General features: G+C 40.9%; 1 protein-coding gene across 1 annotated transcript in view; it reads right to left on the bottom strand.

Annotated features, from left to right (window-relative positions):
• Positions 1 to 1,375: 1,375 nt before the first annotated feature.
• Positions 1,376 to 23,100, bottom strand: part of DNAJC1 (DnaJ heat shock protein family (Hsp40) member C1) — a 182,007-nt gene continuing 160,282 nt past the window's right edge. Inside the window, exons 10-12 of the mRNA XM_025264426.3 lie at positions 5,371 to 5,419; positions 3,691 to 4,118; positions 1,376 to 1,584 (exon numbers count right to left, since the gene is read on the bottom strand). Coding sequence (XP_025120211.2) covers positions 1,516 to 1,584; positions 3,691 to 4,118; positions 5,371 to 5,419 — 546 coding nt within the window. The 3' untranslated portion in view covers positions 1,376 to 1,515. The remainder of the gene's footprint in view (positions 1,585 to 3,690; positions 4,119 to 5,370; positions 5,420 to 23,100) is intronic.

Genomic DNA, 23,100 nt, shown 5'->3' with positions numbered 1-23,100 from the left:
TAAGGCATTGCTGGGCCCGTGTGGGGCTCTCCCAACACTGGAAGCCCAGAAACCTTGTAATGGGATTTGGGGGTACATGTAACAGAGACCCCGTTCAAAGCACCATAAGTGAAAAAAGGGTGATCGTGATACAGAATGTCACAGCTGGACAGGCAAGCTGTGTGAAAGACAGGCTGATGCTGGACCAGAGACAGAATGGACCCAGGGCCTGGCAAGCCACTAGAACCGTCCCTTCACGGTTCCCTCTGTGAATCAACTTGTTTCACTGAGACACCCCATATGAACGGGGAGCAGGGCTTGTCCCTCAGTGAATGCAGTCACAACCTCACAGCCCCACTGGCTCCAGGAGAAAGTCCTGGGGCAGAAACTGTTGGCCCTGGTGCCACCGTGACAGGCTCCTGACCTGCAGGCAAGGCGCCCCCCCCCACCCCGCCCCCACCCCCAGATGAGACTCAAGGGCTGTTGCCCGAGGACTCAGTTCGTGGAAACGATGACCTGGAGCTGTTTCTCCACTGCTCTTCTTGACGTCTCGCGTGGTCTGGTCCCTCACAGCACCAGAGGCGGGCTGACATGGGGCCACGTGTGTCCTGCTCAGGCTAGAAGGTTACAGAGCCAGTGCCACCTGAGCCTGCTCTGAGAGCCTCACTTCAATCATTAGAGAAAAACCATGTCTGTATGGATATTTTATCAGAGCACCTCCCTGAAATGTGTCCTGGTGATCTTAATGGTTTTCAAGTTTAGGCAGTTTGTACTTTAGCAAACTATTTCCAAGTCCTGAGCAAATGACATATTTAAAAAGGAGTGCACAGCTGATGGTGACGGTTCATTCAAAATTAACAGCACAAAATAGTGACTTTTAACTTGGATATTGAAAAGTGGGACCCAAAGTCATCAGATCCTAAAAACCTTGCCTATGTGTTCTCTGGAAATTCTATAGTTGGGGATGTATTTCTGCAGATCACAGTTTATTACCTATGTCCGTGTGCATCTAGACTTATTTTTTTTTTAGATACATATAACGTATCCATATATTATATAATTACATATATTAATCTACATATTAATACATAGCGTTAAGATAACCCCACATTACTACTAGCTAGCTCAATATACCAACAGGTTTTTTTCTTCCCAAAACACCAGCATCCTGCTACTCATCAACTGGTGTGCTCTTTGGTCAAAGAAACATTATGTTTTAATTCTTACACATTAGTTCACTCATGTTCCTTCATACATTTGCCTGACTGTTAGAAAAGCACTATTCTGTTTGTCCCCAGGAAATTAAGCTTTGCAGTGATGAGAGAGAAAATAATTTATAAAATACCCAAATCTGTTTTTCTGTTAACACAATATGTTTAAACAATGTAGCACAACGTTTATTTTAAATTTTTAATTTTTTTTTTCACTAAGGCACATGACGTATAGAAATACTGAGGTACAAAATGTAAATTTCTGCATAAGATTTAAAAAAAAATCCTTTTGGAAAATGGAGGTAAACAACATCTTCCAGAGGATTCAGCTTCTAGCTTGTTTTTTCTTTTGAACCAGTTCAACCAGCAGCTTGTATCTAGCGATACAGTCTTCCTGGAGAGAGAGAAAGAGGTGGTGGGGTGACAGTTACAATCAGCGTGCCCCTTGTGGGGTTAGCCCGCCATGCCCAGTCCTGACCAAGGGCTGTCCTGTCGGCCTGGACCTCCCGGGAAACATGCCCTGCTCTCCCCGGGCGCGTCCCAGCACCGGCGGGTCTTCCAGCCCCTCAGGCTGCAGAACTGGCAGCTTAAGACCCAGCTGCCTGTTGCTGCCACTCCTTGGGGTGAGGACCCTGATGAAGCACGGAGTGGCCTCGCTGCTCCCTTGTGTATCACAGGGTACTTTCAAGAACCATCTCTGTTTCTGCTCAGAAACACCCTGGAGGCACTGTAACCCTTCACTAACTTAAGGTCATGTGGGAAACCAGGTCACTGGTTTGTGGTCTGCTGCAGATGACTTTATCAGCTGCCCGGGACAAAGAACGAGTGTTCACTCTCCTGGGGTTTTGGCTTTAGCAGCGTTCTGAGAGAAACATCTAACAGGTGCCTCTTCTGCATCCCCAAGGACTGCTGCTGCTGCTAAGTCGCTTCAGTCGTGTCCGACTCTGTGCGACCCCATAGACGGCAGCCCACCAGGCTCCCCAGTCCCTGGGATTCTCCAGGCAAGAACACTGGAGTGGGTTGCCATTTCCTTCTCCAATGCATGAAAGTGAAAAGTGAAAGTGAAGTCGCTCAGTCGTGTCCGACTCTTCGCACCCCATGGACTGCAGGCTACCAGGCTCCTCCGTCCATGGGATTTTCCAGGCAAGAGTACTGGAGTGGGGTGTCATTGCCTTCTTCCCAAGGACTACCTGCCTAAAACATCAGCCTTTTCATAACTCTTCTGCCCCTGGCAGAGCCAAGCGTGAGATGTGGTGCTCAGCGGCCCAGAGCTCCACTGGAGGACGCGGGGGCTCTGGGCTCTGAGCAGCAGGCCTGCCGGGGCGTCGCGGAGGGCCTGGCTCCTCTCTCAGGCCCCAGTCACCCAGTGGCTTGCGGGCCACTTCCGGGGAGTCACCCAGGGGCAGCGAGCCGGCAGGGGTGGCTGAACCGCCCCTGGACCTGTAGGACATTCCTCCCTGAAACAGGAAGGTTTCCAAACCCCCAAGGCAGTGAGTTTGAGCATCCCACCTCCAGGAATCCATGGTTGCAGCTTCTTCATTTTAACCCATTGTTAATTCATCCCACCTGTAAATGCCTGTGTACCCACGAGAGCTAGAGGAATTCAGGGAGAATCATTTCTTCTGGCAAATCAGTCGGAGGGGCTGGGAAGGAGCTGTGTTTCTTAAACAGCTAATGGTTTATTTTTCTCCTCAGGAATTCTTAACTTCATTATTTTAAAGGAGATAAACTAGACCTATACACATGGGGACATCCGTGGCCATAAGCTAGATTTCCCAACACTGAATTTCAATTAAAAAAAAAAAGTGTAAATGAACATCAGTGTGCCCACAGGCTTCTGAGTGGTGGGCACAGAAGGCAGCAGAGATTGGCTCTTTTGATTTCTCAGTGTTCCTGGTGTCTCAGACAAAGGGTGTGGGTACGAGGAAAGAAGCCCAGGAGATTGTGTGTGTCAGGGAGGGCCAGAGTTGAGAAGATCACATGGGAGGCTCCGCACTGTCAGCGCTGAAGCTGGGGTCGGGTGGGGCCTGCTTCTCCCCAGGGGCAGCCTGCTCCCTGAGCTGATGTCTGGGAACTCTCTGCGGATGTGTTTAAGGAGCTATAAACGGGCGGACAGCGCTGCAGGGACAAGCTGGATCCTGGTCCTGGTGTCCACCTGTCAGTCCCTCCGCCGGCCCAGCCCCTACTGGCAGAACGAAGGCTCCAGAAGGCTGGCAGCACTGGCATAGGGAACTTAATGTTCTGTGCATGGGGTTTTCGATGAGAAAAAATAACTGGTCGGTGTAATGACACTTAAGACTCTCAACCTCATTTATGCTCAGTCGAGTGCACAGATTCACACACTGTCAGAGGCAGCCTACTGGAAGGCAGCTGGCAGGGGAAGGACGGGTTGGATAGAAAGGACAGGAGGAGGCCTGAGATGAGGGACGGTCGGGTGGGGCCATAAGCCACTTTCCTGTGTCTGGAGCCCCCAGAGGCCTGCCTTCCGGGCGTCACCCACCTTGCTCTTGGACGGGACACACTTGGCTATCTTGTCCCAGCGGTCAGAGGATCCCCTCGGGTACTGCTGTAACGCTAGTTCCAGAAGCTTCTGTTGGTTCTGAGTCCAGGGCTCCTCTGCAGCTCGCGCGCGCTCTCTCTGCTGGCTCTCATCGTCACTGGACTCGCGCTGCTCTGACAGGTCGAAGTCTTTCTGCCTCTTCCCCCGGACCCGCTCCTCCGGCTCGAGGGGCCGGGCCGGCCTCCGCCTCCGCAGCCGGCTCTCCTCCGCGGCCTCTGCCCCCAGCTCGGCCGCTTCCTCCTCCTCCTCCTCCGTGGCTGACTGGGCCTCTTCCCGCTGGGTGATGATGCTGTCCTGCAAGGCTGCGGTGGGCCTGGTGGGCCTGGGGCTCTGAGCTGTGGATTTGAGTTCCGAGAGCCTGACCATCCCTGTGTGGAGGGACACATGGGGAGAGGCAAGGTCGGTTCAGGGAACAAGAGCCGCGGTGGTGTGGCCGCCGCAGCAGACAGTGGTGGGGCATTTTGCGTGAATTTTACTGAACGTTCCCAGTATTCTACAAAGATAGCCATCGCTACCGCAGTTGCACAGGGGAGGGACATCAGCCTCAGCAGCAGCAGAGCTGGGATCCGAACTGTCTGATTCCGGGCCATGGTCCCTCCACCACTCTGAGGAACAGGGGCCTCCAGAGTCGGCTGTGATCAGAGGAAGTGCAAGGACTAACCGCCTACTTTCTAGGTTAGGAAGGATGTTCTTCAGGACCCAGGGCTGCTGCTAATACCACGAGTGTCAGCAGACTGTGTCAGACCCTTCACTGGGCTCGCTGACTGCCTGGGGCCCTGCGCCCCGCCACCCACAGGCGTCACCTCAGAAACCCCGCAAATGTTCAACCACGCCTTTCCTGCCCTCCTCACATACTCCTGACCCCTCCTACTCTTTAGAAAGACCTGTCCACGGCCCACCCAACTCCTCGCTGCCTTTTCAAGAGCATGTTTCTGGAGACTGTCTTGGAGGGTAGCATCTTTCACGGAACGCTGTTAGCTGGTCCCTGCCTTCACGCCAGACCAACAGCTGTCCTGGTGGGAAAGCAATCGGGAATGCCCTCCCCCCTGAGTCCTCAGCATCCACGCCCTGTCCTCCCCAGGGAGACGGTTCCAGATTTCAGGGTTTGCTGGTTGCTGGCTGGTTACATCGAGTACAGGGACCTGTATTTAAGTAGAGTTGGAAGGTTGAAGAGGCACTTCCTGGTTTCAAGCAAACAGTATGGGGCTCTAATTCCATTTAGTCTTTGAGAAAATGGATTCTGAAAAACATAGATTCTTGGGGAAATTGCTTGATCTGTTCTCAAGGATGCTCTGTGTGTGTGGTAGCAACTGTGGTCAGTGTGGAAAAACCGTATAGACTGGCTTTCCCATGTTTCCCCTCCCCCCAGCTCCCCCCATACTAAAGAACAACAAGGTTTCTACAGCTCCTCAAACTTATTTAGGTACATCTTAGCACCACTGTGTGTGCAGGGCTGGATTGGCTGGTGGGTGATTGTAAACGGACCCTTTTCAGAGAGACAACCAGTAGAGTCCATTGGGCGCAACTATTAAACACCATCATTTTTAAAGCAGTTGTGAAACGAGGGTTATTTTGAAGACATGGCTTGAGGTTACTGGGATGGAGTGGGCACTGACTCACCTGGGGAACAAGTAACTGAATCCTTCAGTTGCTTGGCTTTGGTTGTCACCTGTTTCAAAATATAAAAGAGAAAAGCTGACTTTCCACATGTTTATTGTAGGAGAGGTGACCTATTTCATACAAGATCCATGTGAAGGAACAGAGCTTATTGAATCTTAGACCTGGATGGACCCTCAAGCATCAGCTCAGTCCATTCTTTCTAACCAAAAGAAAACTGAAGCCCAGAGACATGAGAGGAGTTGCTCCAAAATATCAGTTTAATCAAGTGGCAGAGTCAGGACAAGAACTCAGCCCATTCAGCCCCCTTATACAAGGCTGCTTCTGAAGATGTACTAGTTTTCAAAATCATTATACAAACACATCATGTTTTTTAGGTACAGTTTCCTGAAAGAGTATCTTTCTTCACTGGAGACTATTATACCAATGAGTATTATGAACAGTGGAGAGATTTACTCTTAAGCTAATATAAGAGTCTGTCCCTGCATCCCAGAAAGAAACCCTGAGAGCACTAAGATTGATCCTGGGGGAAGGACCTCTTGGTGGAGTAGGGCAGTTTGACCCAAGAACCATAAGACATTTACATATATATGTGAGTGATCCACAGAAAGAATTATTCCCTTTCTTATAAACAAATGGTATTATGTTGTATGTCTCACCTTACAGTTTGCTTTTTTCTTTTCAGAATAGTTTTTTTTTAATTTAATGATGTCTTAGAGGTCTATAGATTTCCCTTTTTAAAACTGCTATAAAATTTACACAGAGTGGAATGTACAGACTTTAAATGTACATTTCAATGAATTTTGACCAAAACATGTAGCCAACATTCTAATCGAATTATAGAACATTCCTGTTACCCTAGAACGTTTCCCCTGTGCCCCTGAGTCCATCTCAGCCCTACCACTGCTCTGATTCCTGCTATATGTATACTTTAAACAGGAGATCAACATTAAATACAAAAATTAAAATGGATAGTTATCTGCCTCAGTGCATTTATTAAGCAAGCCATCCTCTCTCCATTTATTAACGTTATTGAGGTTACATTCCATTGTATACATGGAATACATACTTTGTATTCTGTTCCCCTTAATCCATGTAAATTCTTGAACCAATATTTCATTGCTTTAAAGAAATTTGAAAGTAAAACCTCAGAAAATATCCTGTGACCAGCACATAGTTAGATCCTGTATTCGGCCGGTTCCACCTCTGATTAGCTGGGTAACCTTGAGCTATTTCCAATCCTTTGTCTGTCTCATGTATTACCTCCTGTAATATGTGGATAAAACTGCTAATACCTTTTGTCTGTTGGGGATGTTTTAAGTTTGAAATAAGCTCTTAGCATGATACCTAGCAGATGTTAAAGGCTCAGTAAATATTACGTATTATAATTGATGTGGATCACTTGTTTTTCATTCATACAAAGGGCAGAATTAGAGAAAATATTTAAAGCTGCTTAGAAACACTCTTTATCTATCCCCTACTTTCCACTCTATGAATGACCTTGCTTATTTTATGGGAAAAAACTTGAGGTTATCCAATGTAAGCTTCCCTGACTTCCAGCTTTCCCAACTCAAAATTCTGATTGTATCACCATATATCTTTCTCACATTTTATATAACCTATGATATCCTCTTGTATATTTTGAATCATCTCTAGATCACTTACAGTACCTAATACAATCTAAATGCTGTGTAAATAGTTGCCAGTGTGATGCAAATTCATGTTTTGCCTTTTGGAACTTTCTAGATTTTTACCCCCAAATATTTTCCATGCAAGGTTGGTTTAATCTGTGGGTGTGGTGCTGACCATACCACGGGCTTCCCTATCTAACTGCCATTAAGTCCCTTACTTAGAGATCTCTTAGCTCCTCAAACTAAACAAATTCCAACCTAAACTCATCAACTTCTCTGCTTTTCCTTCCTTTTCCTAAGAGTATTATCATCCCAATCACATAGGCTCAAAATCGAAGGGCCAATTTTGGGGACTTTTTTCTTCCTCTCCAGCCAGTTCCACATTCTTCACAATATTGATTCCATCTGTTCCCATCTCAGATCTCTACCACCTGTATTAGTCCTTCATTCTCTAACTAAATTAATATTACAGCCTTCTAACTGGTCTAAACTTACTTGGTAGCAGTTCTATGGAATAATATCCCTAAGGCTGAGTTCTCATCAAGTACCTTTGATGGCTCACCAGTGACCATACAACAAAGTGTTTAATTCTTAACCTGACACACAGGGAAATCCACAATCTATTTTCTTTCCTGTATGCATCCTGTTGAACAATTAATGCTCCCTTTTGTTGTTTAGTTGCTAAGTCACGTCTATTTGCAGCCCTGTGGACGGTAGCCCGACAGGCTCCTCTCTGTCCAAAGGATGTCTCAGACAAGAAATCTGGAGTGGGAAGATCCCACAGTGGAAAGATCCAGGGGATCTTCTCAACCAAGGAACTGAACCTGTGTCTCCTGCGTTAGCAGGTGGATTTTTTTTTTTTAACCACTGAGCTATCTTAATGCTCCCCAGATGGTCACAAATTCCCCACCCTGCTAACAACACTCTAAAGGAATTATACTCCAATTAAAAAAAAAAAAAAGAAATTCCCTACCCTGTACTCTTAGACATTGTTAACATTTGTCTGAAATTATTTTCTTTTCTTTATCAAACCTCTCCTTAAATATCTGTCCAGAGCCAAACCATCCTTCAAGGTACTTGCAAGTATAACCTTCTTCTTGAAGCTTCTCCCAATGTCCACCACCAGAACTACCAACTCTGGTGACAATATCTTGCCTCTCTCAATTCTACTGTATTTTTAAAGATTTTATGTTTTTACATCATCATACGATAAAATTACCTTTTCTTCTTTTGTTGTACAGTTCTGTGAATTTTAACATATTTATAGATTCATGTAACTACAGGATACACAACCTACATATAGGATATGGAATAACTTTTTTTTAAACTCCTGCAACTTATTTAACAAAATATTTTGGATATTATTCTACAACAGTACACGAAGACTTTTTTCAGCTTAACTGAGATATAATTCACAGACTATACAGTTCATCCACTTAAAGTGTATAATTCAGTGGTTTTCAGTATATTCAGATATGTGCAGCCATCATCATGACCAATTTTAGAACATTTTTATCACTTCAAAAAGAACCCCTATACCAATTAGCTATCATTCTCCATCCTCCTCATCCCACCCCATTTCTCATCAAGCAGTAAGCAACTATGAATCCCTGTAGAGATTCTACATATCTGTGGATTCGAGGATCTGTAGATTTCTCTATCCTGGACTTCCATATGAGTGGAATCATATGTGCATTTTGGTGGCTGGCTTATTTCCCTTAAGGTCATGTTTTCCAGGTTCATCCAAGTTGTAGCATATATCATTACTTCATTTCTTTTTATTGGGGAATAGCATTCCATTGTGGATACACCACATTTTGTTTATGCCTTTATCAGTTGATAAACATTTATTTCTATCTTCTGGCTGTTATAAATAATGCTGCTATAAACATTTGTGTATAAATTTTTGTGTGGGCATATGTTTTCGTTTGTCTTTTTTCTTTTTGTGGGTGGACAGTATGTACCTCGCAGTGGAACTGCTGTGTCATGTGGTAACTCGATGTCTAACTTTTTGAGGAACTGCCCTACTGCTTTCCAATATGGCTGCACCATTTTACATTCCCATCGGCAGTATATGAGGCTTCTGATTTCTCTACATCCCTCCTAAAACTCATAATCCAATTTTGTTGTATTATTCCACATCTTAGTGGGTATAAAGTGGTATCCTGTGGTTTCGATTTGCATCTCCCAGATGATGAGAGATACTGAACACTTTTTTTTCATGTTTATTGGCTATTTGTATATTTTCTTTGGAGAAATGTCTGTTCAGATCCTTTTTTCCTTTTTTATTTGGGTAAGGGTTTTTGGGTTTTTTTTTAATGTGCTACGTGGCATGTGGTTTCCTAGTTCCCCAACTAGAGACTGAACCCACACACCCTGCAGTGGGAACTCAGGAGTCTTAACCACTGAACCGCCAGGGAAGCCCCAGATTTGTCTTTATTATTGAGTTGTATGGGTTGGTTCTTTTTATATTCTAGATATAAGTACTTTATCAAATAAAGGATCTGCAAGTATTTTCTCCCATTGTGTAGGTTGTCTTTTCGGGTTCTTAGTGGTGTTCTGTGAACCATAAACGTTTTTAATTTTGATGATATGCACACTGCTTGGACTTTTGTTGTCCTATCCAAGAATACTTTTGCTGAATCCAAGGTCATGACTTAGCCTCCTATTTTCTTCTAAGATTGGGTTGGCCAAAATGTTCGTTTGATTTCTTCTGTAAGATGTCATGGGAAAAAAAAAACCAAATGAACTTTTTTGCCAACACAATAGTTTTATAGTTTTAACTCTGACATTTAGGGGAATAGCAGCCTTAAATAACAATGTTAAATTTTCTGATCCACGAAAAGGAGATAATTTTCCATTTGTTTTGATCTTCAGTTTCTTTCAACAATGTTTTCTAGTTTTTGAAGTGTGTACTTCTTTTCGTTAAATTTATTCCTATTTTATTCTGTTCGATGCTATTATGAATGAAATTATTTTCTTAATTTCATTTTCAGATTGTTCATAAAGTATTTTTGTACATTTATGTTTCCTGCAATCTTGATGAATTTTATTAGTTCCATTGGTTTTTTAGTTAATTACTTAGCATTTTGTACGTATAAAATCATGTTATCAGCAAACAAGGGCAGTTTCCTTCTTCCTTTTTAGTCTTACTTTTCTCACCTAACTGCTCTGGCTAGAACCTCATAAATTTTGAATAGAAGTGGTGAGGGCAGACATTCTTGTCTTATTCTTGATCTTAGTAGGAAAACATCTTCTCTCTCACCAGTAAGCATGCTTTTAACTGAAGTTTTTAGTAGATCTTCTTTATTGGGTTGAGGCACTTCCCTCTTATTCCTAATTTGTTGTTTTATCATGCAGGAGTGTTGGATTTTGTAAGATGCTTCTACTAAGATAATCTTATTTTTTATTCTATTAATATGATGAAAGTAAAGTGAAAGTGTTAGTTGCTCAGTTGTACCCGACTCTTTGCAACCCCATGGACTGTAGCCTGCCAGGCTTTTCTGTCCATGGAATTTTCCAGGTAAGAATACTGGAGTGGGTTGCCATTCCCTTCTCCAGGGTATCTTCCCAACCTAGGGATTGAATCGGGGTCTCCTGAATTGCAGGCAGATTCTTTGCCATCTGAGCCACCAGGGATGATATGATTTTATGATGAGTTAGCCTTTGACTCTGTGGATCACAACAAAATGGAAAATTCATAAGGAGACAGGAATACCAGACCACCTTACCTGCCTCCTGAGAAATCTGTATGCAGGTCAAGAAGCAATAGTTAGAACTGGACATGGAACAACAGACTGGTTCCAGATTGGGAAAGGAGTACACTACAAGGCTGTATATTGTCACCCAACTTATTTAACTTATATGCAGAGTACATTATGTGAAATTCTGGGGTGGAAGAAGCACAAGCTGGAATCAAGATTGCTGGGAGAAATATCAATAACTTCAGATATGCAGATGACACCATCCTTATGGCAGAAAGTGAAGAGGAACTGAAGAGCCTCTTAGTGAAAGTAAAAAAGGAGAGTGAAAAAGCTGGGTTAAAACTCAGCATTCAAAGAAATATGATCATGACATCCAGTCCCATCATTTCATGGCAAATAGACAGGGAGACTTTATGGCAAACAGTGAGAGACTTTATTTTCTTGGGCTCCAAAATCACTGCAGATGGTGATTTTGACTGCAGCCATGAAATTAAAAGACCTTGGAAGAAAAGCTATGACAAATAGCATATTAAAAAGCTGAGACTTTACTTTGCTGACAAAGGCCCATCTAGTCAAAGCATGGTTTTTCCAGTAGTCATGAATGGTTGTGAGAGTTGGACTATAAAGAAACTTGAGCGTTGAAGAACTGATGCTTTTGAACTGTGGTGTTGGAGAAGACGCTTGAGAGTCCCTTGGGCAGCAAGCAGTTCAAACCAGTCAATCCTAAAAGAAATCAGTCCTGAATATTCATTTGGAAGGACTGATGCTAAAGCTGAAACTCCAATATTTTGGCCACCTAATGCAAAGAACTGACTCGTTGGAAAAGACCCTGATCCTGGGAAGGATTGAAGGCAGGAGGAGAAGGGGACAACAGAGGATGAGATGGTTGGATGGCATCACTGATTTGATGGACATGAGCTTAAGCAAGCTTCAGGAGTTGGTGATGGACAGGGAAGCCTGGTGGGCTGCAGTCCATGGGGTCAGAGAGTCAGACACGACTGAGCGACTGACCTGATGTGTGCGTGTGTTAGTCACTCAGTCGTGTCCAACTCTTTGCAACCCCACGAACTGTAGCCAGTCAGGCTCCTCTATCCATGGGATTCTCCAGGCAAGAATACTGGAGTGGATTGCCGTTCCCTTCTCCAGAGGATCTTCCTGACCCAGGGATTGAACCCAGGTCTCCTGCATTGCAGGCAGATTCTTTACCATCTGAGCTACAGGGAAGATCTATGAACTGATGATGAATTTACATTTATTGATTTTCAGATATTCAATCAACTTTGCATTCTTAGAAATCCCACTTGATTAGGGTACATAATTATTTTATTAGTTTCTGGATTCAGTGTGCTATATTTTGTTGAGAATTTTTATATCCATCTTCACATGAAATACTAGTCTGTAGTTTTCTTCTCATGTCTTTGGTTTGCTATTAGGGTAATACTGGCTTATAAAATGCTTTGGGAAGTATTCCCCCTCTTCTATTTTTGGGAAGGTTTGTGAAGTTTTGGTATTCTTCTTTAAATGTTTGGTAAAATTCAGCAGTGAAGCTATATGGGCCTGGGCTTTTCTTTGTGAATTTTTTTTTTTTTTTAATTAAGTTACTGATTCAGTCTCTTCAATTGTTATAGGTCTCTTTTGCTTTTCTATTTCTTCTTCATTCAGTTCTAGTAGTTTATGTCTTTCTAGGAATTTGTCCATTTCATTGATAGCTATTAGAGAAATAGGTATCCAGTCTCTAGGCCTACATTTCACAGTATTCCTTTACAGTCCTTTTTATTTCTGTTAGAAGAGCTATCTCTTTTCATTTTGATTCTGTTCATGTTTTTTCTTTTTTTGTCAGTCTAGTTAAATGATTGTCAATCTTATTAATATTTTCCAAGAATCAGCTTTTGGATTCATTGACTTTTCTCTACTTTTCCAGTCTCTAGTCTATTTCATTAATTTCTGGTCTATTTTTTCTTTTTTCTTATTTCTTTCCTTCTGCTTGCTTTAAGTATAGGTTGTTGTTTTCCTAGTGTTTAAAGGTGGTAGTTTGAATTATTGGTTTGAGATCTTTCTTCTTTCTTAATAAAGACATTTATAAATTTCTATTAACTTCATTATATGCATTCCTTAAAACTACGTGTACTGTGTCATTTTCATTTATCTTTAATAATTTTGATTCCCCTTGTGGTATCTTTTCTTCTTTTACTTTTGGCTGTGCCACGTGGCTTGCAGGACCCTCCCTGACCAGGGATTGAACCCAGGCCCCCAGAAGTGAAAGCTCAGGGTCCTAACCACTGGACTGCCAGGGAATTCCTGGGATTTTGTCCTTGATTAATTTGCTGTTTAATAGTCTGAGGTTTAATTTAGACATATTTATTGCTTTTCCCTATTTTTTCCCTGCTACTGATTTCCAGTCTCATTCCTTTGGGATCAGAGAGTATACTTTATATTACTTCTGTCCTTTTAAACTTATTGAAGTTATTTGATCACTGAGCACATTGTCTGTCTTAGAATATGTTTCACATTTACTGGAAGAATGTATTTTCTGTTGTTATTGGATAAAGTGTTATACAGATGTCTGTTAGGTCTACCTGATTTATCGTATCATTCGAATCTTGTTGATCTGTCTGGTTTGTTTTCTCCATTATTGAAAGAAGGGGGCACTGAAGTTTCCAACTTTTATTGTTGAATCACCTGTTTCTGTTTTCATTTATCTCAGTTTTTGCTAAATGTACTTTGGTGCTCTGCTATTAGATGCACATGCTTGTAACTTATATTTTCTTGGATTGGCCTTTTAATTATTATAAAATGTTCTTCTTTATCTGTACAATTCTTTCTTGTTTTGAAGTGTATTTAATATTAGTATAGCCACTCCAGTTTTATTAAGGTGCTGTTTGCATGATATTTTTTCCTTCCTTTTATTTCTGTGAATCTAAAGTGTGTCTCCTGTAAACCACACAGGGATGAAATCATGACTTTTTTTTAATCCTCTCTGAAAAACTCTCTTTTGACTGGATTATTTAATCCATTTACACTTAATGTTATTATTGATATAGTTGAATTTAACTTTTAATGACTTTTTTGTTCCTCTATTATTGCTTCTTTTGCATAAGTGAATATTTTCTAATGTAGCTTTTTTTTTTAACTGTACTCAAACAAAACTTTGAGTTTTTTTTTTTTTTTTTTTTAGAGGTTGCTTGAGAGTTTACCATATACATCTTAACTTATGACAGTCAGCTTCAAATTTATACTGCCTTAATTCAGGGATATATAGAAACATTACTGCTATAAGCTCTGTTCTCTTTACCCCTGTACTGTAGTGTGTCCATTATATATACTGTATCTATTCATGTTACAAATCCAGTAATACTTTTAAAATTACTACTTTACCTCTGTAGTGGTTCACTCAGCCCATACAGCTTTGCTCCCACTCACATCCTTTGTGCTCTTGTTGGTAAATATATTATACAAATATTACTTTTCTATATGTTACAGGCCTGAGAATAACATGTATCTATTATTTACAACTGCTTTCTAAATCAGTTAAGGAGAAAACATGTATTTATACTGTTTTTTTATAATTACCTAATTACCTTTCCTGGTGCTCTTTTTCAGGTAGATTCAAATTACCATCTGGGGTCCCTTGCTTTCAGATTGAAGAACTTCAGTTTTTGTTTACATTGAAAAGTTTTTTTGCCTTTTTTTTTTTTTTTTGATAAATAGCTTTGCTGGATGTAGGATTTCTGGTTGGCAAGTTTTTCTTGAGTACTCTGAATATGTTATTCCACTGCATCCTGGCCTTCATGGTTTATGTTGAGAAGAAAGCTGTTAATCTTATGGGGAGGGGTTTCCCTTATAAGCCACAAGTCATTTCTTTCTTGCTGCCTTCAAGATTTTCTCCTTATTTTGACTTTCTGCATTTTTATTATGATGCATCTTTTGTTGACATTCTTGAACTTATCCTACTCAGAATTACTGAGTTTCCTGATGTATTCAGGTTAGCATTTTTCAATAAACTTGGAAAGTTTTCACCCACACACTCTTTGGACTTTTTTCCGTCCTTTCTCTCCTAACTCCCATTATGCATATGTTGATGTTTTCTCTGAGGCTCTGTTCACTGTTCTTTTGTTTTTCCCTCTGTCCCTCAGCTTGAATTTCTCGACTGGCCTATCTTCAAGTTCGCTAATTCTTTCCTCTGTCAGTTTAAATCTACTGTGGAGCATCTCTAGTGAATTTTTAGAATTGTAATTATTATACTTGAATTTCTGCTGGTTCTTTTATTATTCTAAAAACTAATTTATATCTCACACATTTACAAGTGTTATTTTGAGGTCTTTTTCTGTGAAATCATATATTTGGTCACTTTTTTTTTTTTAAGTGTTTATTTGGCTGTGTCAAGTCTTAGTTGCAGCATACAAGATCTTTAGTCTTTTAGTTGTGACATGTGAACTCTTAGTTGCAACATAAAGGATCTAGTTCCCTGACCAAGGATTGAACCCTGACCCCCTGCCTTGGGAGCTCAGAGTCTTAGCCACTGGACAATCAGGGAAGTCCCCTTTGGTTACTCTTCTAGGGCAGTTTCTGTTGCGTTCTATTCTAATGTGTGGGTCATATTTTCCTGTCTTTTCACGACTCATTATTTTTGTTCAAAACTGAACTTTCAGATAATATATTACAGCAATTCTGGTTAGTGATTTCCCCTCACCTCCCCCCCCTTCCCCCAGTGAAGATTTGTTTTGTTTGCATGTTATTGTAGTGGATGGCTAGATTACCTTAGTGAGGCCTATGCCCTCTTCCCCTACAGCATTAGGCTCTGATGTTGTTCCTCCGGTAGGTGTGGCATGATGCCCAGTCATCTTGGGATGCTTGTCTAGTAGTATTTGTAGGACTCTCTTCCTCTCTTTACCTGACCACAATCAAGTCCATTAATTGCTGGCCGAAGCTCTGTTTTCTACAAAATGCATGAGGGCATAAATTACTCCACAAAGAAATCAAATCAAATTGTGGTTCCTTTGAAGGGATGGTTTCTGAGGTCAGTATTGGGTACTTGTTATGACTCCAGAAAGACTCCACCTGAAGAAGTTATTATCCATGTGTTGGTTTTGAGAATACGTGATTAGTTACTCCTTGCACTGACAGAGAATTCTGAATACAGTACAGGTCTTCTTGACTTACACTGGGCTTGTTGTTGTTTAGTCACCCAGCTGTGTCTGACTCTCTGCGACCCCATGGACTGCAGCATACCAGGCCTCCCCGTTCCTCACCATCTCCCGAAGTTTGCCCAGTTTCATGTCCATTGCATCAGTGATGCCATCCAGCCATCTCATCCTCTGATACCCTCTTCTCCTTCTGCCCTCAATCTTTCCCAGCATCAGGGACTTTTCCAGTGAGTTGGCGGTTTGTATCAGATGACCAAAATACTGGAGCTTCATCTTCAGCATCAGTCCTTCTGACAAGTCTTCAGGGTTGATTTCCCTTAAAACTGACTGGTTTGATCTCCATGCTGTCCAACATACTTTCAGGAGTCTTCTCCAGCACCACAGTTTGAAGGCATCCATTCTTTGGTGCTCTGCCTTCTTTATTGTCCAGCTCACAACTGTACATGACCACTGGGAAAACCACAGCCTTGACTATATAGATCTTTGTCGGCAGAGTAGTGTCTGATTTTCAACACATTGTCTGGGTTTGTCATGGTGTTCCTCCCAAGAAGCAATCACCTTCTGATTTCATGGCTGCAGTCACCATCTGCAGTGATTTTAGAGTCTAAGAAGAGGAAATCTCTCACTGCTTCCACCTTTTCCCCTTCTATTTGCTATGAAGTAATGGGCTGGATGCCATGATCTTGTTTTTTTTTTAATATTAGTTTTAAGTCAACTCTTTCACTCTCCTCTTTCACCCTTATCAAGAGGCTCTTTAGTTCCTCTTCACTTTCTGCCATTAGAGTGGTATCATGCACATATCTGAGGCTGTTTTCTCACACCTATCTTGATTATAGCTTGTAACTCCTCCAGCCCAGCATTTCTGATGATGTGTTCAGCATATAGGTTAAACAGACAGGGTGACAGCAGACAGCCCTGTCGTACTCCTTTTTCAGTCTTGAACCAATCAGTTGTTCCATACAAGGTTCTAACTGTTGCTTCTTGACCCATATACAGGTTTCTCAGGAGACACGTAAGATGGTCTGGTATTCCCATCTCTTAAGAGCTTTTTTCCACAATTTGTTATGATCCACACAGTCAAAGGCTTTAGTGGATCACATTTTGTCAGAACTCTCCGCTATGACCCATCTGTCTTGGGTGGCCCTACACGGCATGGCTCATAGCTTCATTGAGTTGCACAAGCCCCTTCACCACAACAAGGCAGTGATCTGTGAAGGATACATTGAAAATGTTTTTACTACACCTAACCTACTGAATGTGAACACCAAAGCTTTTGGCCAGATAGTAAAGAAACCGCCTGCAATGTAGGAGACCCAGGTTTGATCCCTGGGTCAGAAAGATCCCCTGGAGAAGGGGCAGGCAACCCACTCCAGTATTCTTGCCTGGAGAACTCAGTGGAAGAGGAGCCTGGTGGGCTACAGTCCATGGGGTCACAAAGTCACACACGACTGAGCAACTAACACTTCACGTAAACATACTCTGAACACTTACATTAGCCTAAAACTGGACAAAATCATCTAACACAAAGCCTATTTTATAATAAAGTATTTTATATCTCATGTAATTTATTGAATACTGTACGGCAAGTGGTTGTAAGTGTATCAGTTGTTTACTCATAATCACTTCACTGCCACTAGCCAACATTATGGGAGTATTGTCCTGCATATCACCACCCTGGGAAAAGACCAAAAGTCAAAATTCAAAGTATAGTTTCTACTAAAGGTTATTGCTTTCGCACTATCATAAAGTTGAAAAATAGTCCAGCTGAACCATTGTAAGTCAGGGACTATCTGCATATATCACAATATGGACTATCCATACCACACACAAAAAAATAGCTAATATAATCTGAGTCTTTCAGATCCTCAGTTTTAAATAATGAAATGAATGGTAAATATCACTATAATCATTTAGGGGCCATACTTTTCTTCTACTTAAAAAGGCAGTTTAAACATGTAAGAAAACAACTGGTCAACTTTCCAATTTTATGTGGTTCAACAATTATTTTAGTATTCTATCCTCTTTGTGAAGAACGCATCTCCTGGTGCCACAAAATGGTTGATCCTTTTTTTTTTTCCTGAGAATTTCATTAGTTTTTGTTGAGAACATTTAAGTTCTCACTTAGCAAATTTCAATTATACAATACAGTGTTATCAACTATAGTCACCATGTTATACATTAGATCCTCAAACCTTATTCAACTTGTAGTGGAAAGTTTATACCTTTTCACCAACCTCTCCATATCTCCATCTCCTAGTCCTGGCAGCTGCTTTTCTACAACTTTTCTACCAGTCTCGACTTTGGGCTGAATACTCCTCCCCTGTACGTGTGTGTATAAACACACTTTGTGCACACGTGCATCAGCTGAAGAACACTTTGTTTCCATACACCAGCTATTGTGAATAATGTTGCTAAGAAAACGGGAGTGCAGTCTACAGCCATACCACCCTGAACACGCCCGATCTCGTCTGATCTCGGAAGCTAAGCAGGGTCGGGCCTGGTTAGTACTTGGATGGGAGAAAACGGGAGTGCAGATGTCTTTGAGATAACAATTTTATTTCCTTTGGATATATACCCAGAAGTGGGATTGCTGGATCATATGGTAGTTCTGTTTGTAATTTCTTGAGGAACCTTCATACAGTTTTCCATAGTGGCTGTACAAGTTTACATTCTCACCAAAAGTCTACAAGAATTTTCTTTTCTCCACATCCTCACCAGCATGTTCTCTCTCTTGTTTTTTTCATAATAGACACCCTAACAGGTTTTGAGGTGATCCTCACTGTATTTTTGATCTGCATCGCCTTGATGATTAATGATGGTGCACACTTTTCATACTCTTGTTAGCCACTGATAGGTCTTCTTTGGAAAAAGTGTCTATTGAGGACTTTTGCCTATTTTAAAAATAAATTATTTGGGGTTTTTGGTGTTGTATTTCTATGAGATCCTTGTATATTTTGATGTTACTCCCTTACTGGATATATGGTTTGCAGGTATTTTCTCCCATAGGTTTCATTTTTATTTTGTTGACCGTTTTCTGTATAGAAGCTTTTTAGTTTTATGTAGTCCCACTTGTTTTTATTTTTGGTTTTGTTACCTTTGCTTTTGTTGTCAAATCCAAAAAATCAACACAAAGACTAATGTCAAGGGGCTTATTCCCTACATTTTCTTCTAGTTTTATGGTTTTGGGTCTCATGTTCAAGTCTATCTGTCTTGAGTTAGTTTTGTGTATGGTGTAAGACAGAAGCCTGGTTTCATCCTTTACATGTGACTGTCCAGTTTCCCAACACTATTTATTAAACAGACTATCCTTTTCTCATTGTATATTCTTGACTTTGTAAAAAATTAGTTACCCATATTAATAAAAATAAACCAGTGGGTTTATTTAAGAAATTTTTTTATTGGAGTGTAAGTGCTTTACACTGTTGTCTTTCTGCTATACAACAAAGTGAATCAGCTGTATTACATATATCCCTCCTCCCTGGACCTTGCTCTCCCCCACCGCCCACCATCCCAGCCATCTAGGTAATTACAAAGCACTCACCTGAGCTCCCTGTGCTATACATACACAGTAGCTTCCCACTGGCTGGCTGTTACATATGGCAGTATATATGTGTAAAATCCTAATCTCCCAATCTGTCCCACCTTTCCTTTCCCCCACCGTGTCCACGTGCTTGCTCTGTCTGTGTGTCTATTTCTGCCCTGCAAATAGGTTCATCTGTACCATTTTTCTGGATTCCACATATATGCGTTGTTATACGATATTTGTTTTTCTGACTGACTTCACTCTATATAAGAGACTCTGGAGCCATCCACATCTCTATGCTGCTGCTGCTGCTGCTAAGTTGCTTCAGTCGTGTCCGACTCTGTGTGACCCCACAGACAGCAGCCCACCAGGCTTCTCCGTCCACATCTCTATAAGTGACCCAATTTCATTCCTTTTTTCTGGCTGAGTAACATCCCATTACATGTATGTACCACGTCTTTATACCTTCATCTGTTGATGGACATTCAGGCTGCTTCCATCCCCTGGATACTGTCAGCAGTGCTGCAGTGAACGTTGTGGTACATGTGTGTTTTTGAATTATGGTTTTCTCAGGGTGTATGCCCAGCAGTGGGATGGCTGGGTCATATGGTAGTTCTATATTAGGTCTTTTAAAGGAGCCTCCATATTGTTCTTCATAGTGGCTGCATCGATTTCCATTCCCACCAACAGTGCCAGAGGGTTCCCTTTTCTTCACACCATCCCCGCCCCCAGCATTTACTTGTAGATTTGTTGATGAGGGCCATTCTGAATAGTATGAGATGATATGTCATTATTGTTCTGATTTGCACTGCTCTGACAATTAGTGATGTAGAGCATCTTTTCATGTGCCTCTTGGCCACCTGTGTATTTTTTTTTTTTTAATTAGCAAATGTCTATTTAGGTTTTTTGCCCATTTTTTTGAGGCTGTTTTAATATTGAGCTTCATGAGCTGTTTGTATATTTTGAAGATTAACCCTTTGTTAGTTGCTTCATTTGTAAATATTTTCTCCCATTATGAGGGTTGTCTTTTCATCTTATGGTTTCCTTTGCTGTGCAGAAGCTTTTTAGTTTAATTAGGTCCCATTTGTTTATTTTCATTACTCTAGGATATAGGTCACAAAAAGATCTTGCTGTGATTTATCTCAGAGTGTTTTTCCTGTGTGTTCCTCTAAGAGTTTTATATAGTGTTGGTCTTACATTTAGGTCTTTAATCCATCTTCAGTTTATTTTTATGCATGGTGTTAGGGAGTGTTCTAATTTCATTCTTTCAAATGTAGCTGTCCAGTTTCCCCAGCACGACCTATTGAAGAGATTTAGCTTTTCTCCTTTGTATATTCTTGCCTCCTTTGTCATAGATTAGGTCACCCATAGGGCAGGTGTGTGGGTTCATCTCTGTGCTGGGTATCCTGTACCACTGATGTTTATTTCTGTCTTTGTGCCGGTCCCATACTCTTGATTCCTGTAGCTTATAGTATAGTCTGAAGTCAGGGAGTCTGATTCCTCCAGCTCTGTTTTCCTTTCTCCAGATAGCTTTGGTTTTTAGGGATCTTTCATGTTTCCATACTAATGGTAAAACTTTTTGTTCTAATTAGTAAACCAATGGGTTTATTTCTGGCCTATTATTTTTTAATGCCAGTGCCATACTGTTCCCATTATCATCACTTTGCAATATAAGTCGAACTCAAAAATGTGAGCCCTTCAGCTTTTTTTTTTTTCTTTTTCCAAGATTACTTTGGCTATCTGGGATTTTCAGACTATTTTTTCTATTTCAGTGAAAAAATGCCATTAGAATTTTGAAAGGTTTTATACTGGATCTGTAGATCACTTTGAGTGGCATGGACATTTTAACAGTATTAAATTCCTCCAATCATGAGCATGGGCTTCCCAGGTGGTGCTAGTGGTAAAGTCAGGAGATGTAAGCGACAAGGGTTTGATCCTTGGGTTAGGAAGATCTCTGGAGGAGGGCACAGCAGTCCACTCCAGGGTTTTTGCCTGGAGAATCTCATGGATAGAGGAACCTGGCGGGCTACAGTCTATAGGTCACAAGGAGTCAGATACAACTGAAGCAACTTAGCATGCAATCATGAATACTAAGTATCTTTCCATTTATTTGTCTCCTTCAGTTTCTTCCATCAATGTCTTATAGTTTTCACTGTATAGATCTTTCATCTTCTTGGTTAAATTTACAACTAGCACTTTATTCTTTTTGATGCTATTGTATATGGAATTGTTAATTGCTATTTTTGATAGTCTGTTGGTGGGTGTACAGAGTTACAACTGATTTTTGTATAGTGATTTTGTTGCCTATGATTTTACTGAAATAGTTTATTCTTAACAATTTTTAGGTGGTGTCTTTAGGGTTTTCTATATGTAATATCATGTCATCTGAAAATAGAGATGACATTGGAAGTGACTGGTTTTCACTAAATCCATTTCTCCCTGAGAGATCTAGACGACTCTGAAAACATGAGTGCCAGTTTAGTATTACTTCACTAGCATATTCTACAGTGCAGTTTCCAGTTACTCATTCTGCTTTTATATCATATACAATGATATTAGATATGGTCTCTGTCTGTCTTAATGTAGATTTGTGGCTTTTTTCTAGCTTCCTTTTGGGAGAAGACCTATATTCCTACACAGGTGCATATAGACAAGGCTTCCCTTCTTCCTCAGTATGAGAAAAAATAATATTGTGGGCTACTGGCTTAGGTGGGCTTTTGGATAACACTGTCCACGTGTGTATTAAGTTACCTGGATTGTAGAATTGTAGGTGAATGTGCTTCACCATATTCTGATTCCAAGTAGAAAATACTTTATAATCCTGTTTCTTCATGTAGTTACACCTAAAGTTATCTTTAAATTTCTTATGAAACAGGGGCTTTATAATCAATTCTGGGATATGTGGGTTTAGGCTGGAGTGAATGAAAAATACCTAAAATAGGTTTCACTCCTTCCAGTGAAAATACTGATGAAAGTAACAGAAAATTAAATTAACAAAATGAAAATTATATTCATAGGGTACAGTTAGAGTCAGTGAACAGTTACATAGTGGCACATTTCTACTCAATATACAGAAGAATTTTCCAATTTTCTGAGCTCTATAAAGTATATTACTCATATTTCTGGCATCAGATAACTTAGAAAATAAATATTGGCTATTAGTGATAACCTCAAGTTATATTTTTCAAATTCTGGCTGACTTAGTGACATTTTAAGTATTCTAACAATAAAAATTATGTAACTGTGAGGTTCATTCCAGTTGGCCCTCAAGTAAACACTGAGTTGAACTGCACAGGTCTGAACCACTTATAAGTGGCTTTTTCCAATAAAATGTACTAAAGTACTATACAGTTCACAGTTGGTTGAATCTGAGGAGGCAGAACTGTGGATACAGAGGGCTGACTGTAAAGCTATATGCGGATTTTCAACTATGTGGGGCATCGGTATGTCTGTCATGCTGTTCAAGGATCAACTGTATTTTCATTCAGTTGTATTTAATTTTGGCCAACTTTCTGCTGAATCTATCACTCATTATAATCAGGAACTATTGTAATTTCAAATGAAAGGGGCACTCTGTTACCTGAACATAAAATAAACCACCTGAAAAATGTTTCCAACTGGTAGAAAGCAGTGCTGTTCATTCTTATTATTTCTCCAGTGTCTTTAAAATTTTCTCTGGATTCTCTGTCTGGATAGAAAATACAAGAAACAATAATAGTGTTCATCTTAAT

The sequence above is a fragment of the Bubalus bubalis genome, chromosome 14 (assembly GCF_019923935.1).
Source record: "Bubalus bubalis isolate 160015118507 breed Murrah chromosome 14, NDDB_SH_1, whole genome shotgun sequence".
NCBI classification, from domain to species: Eukaryota; Metazoa; Chordata; class Mammalia; order Artiodactyla; family Bovidae; genus Bubalus; species Bubalus bubalis.
The sequence above is the reverse complement of the archived record's forward strand: the minus strand, read 5'-3'. Positions and strand labels throughout refer to the sequence as shown.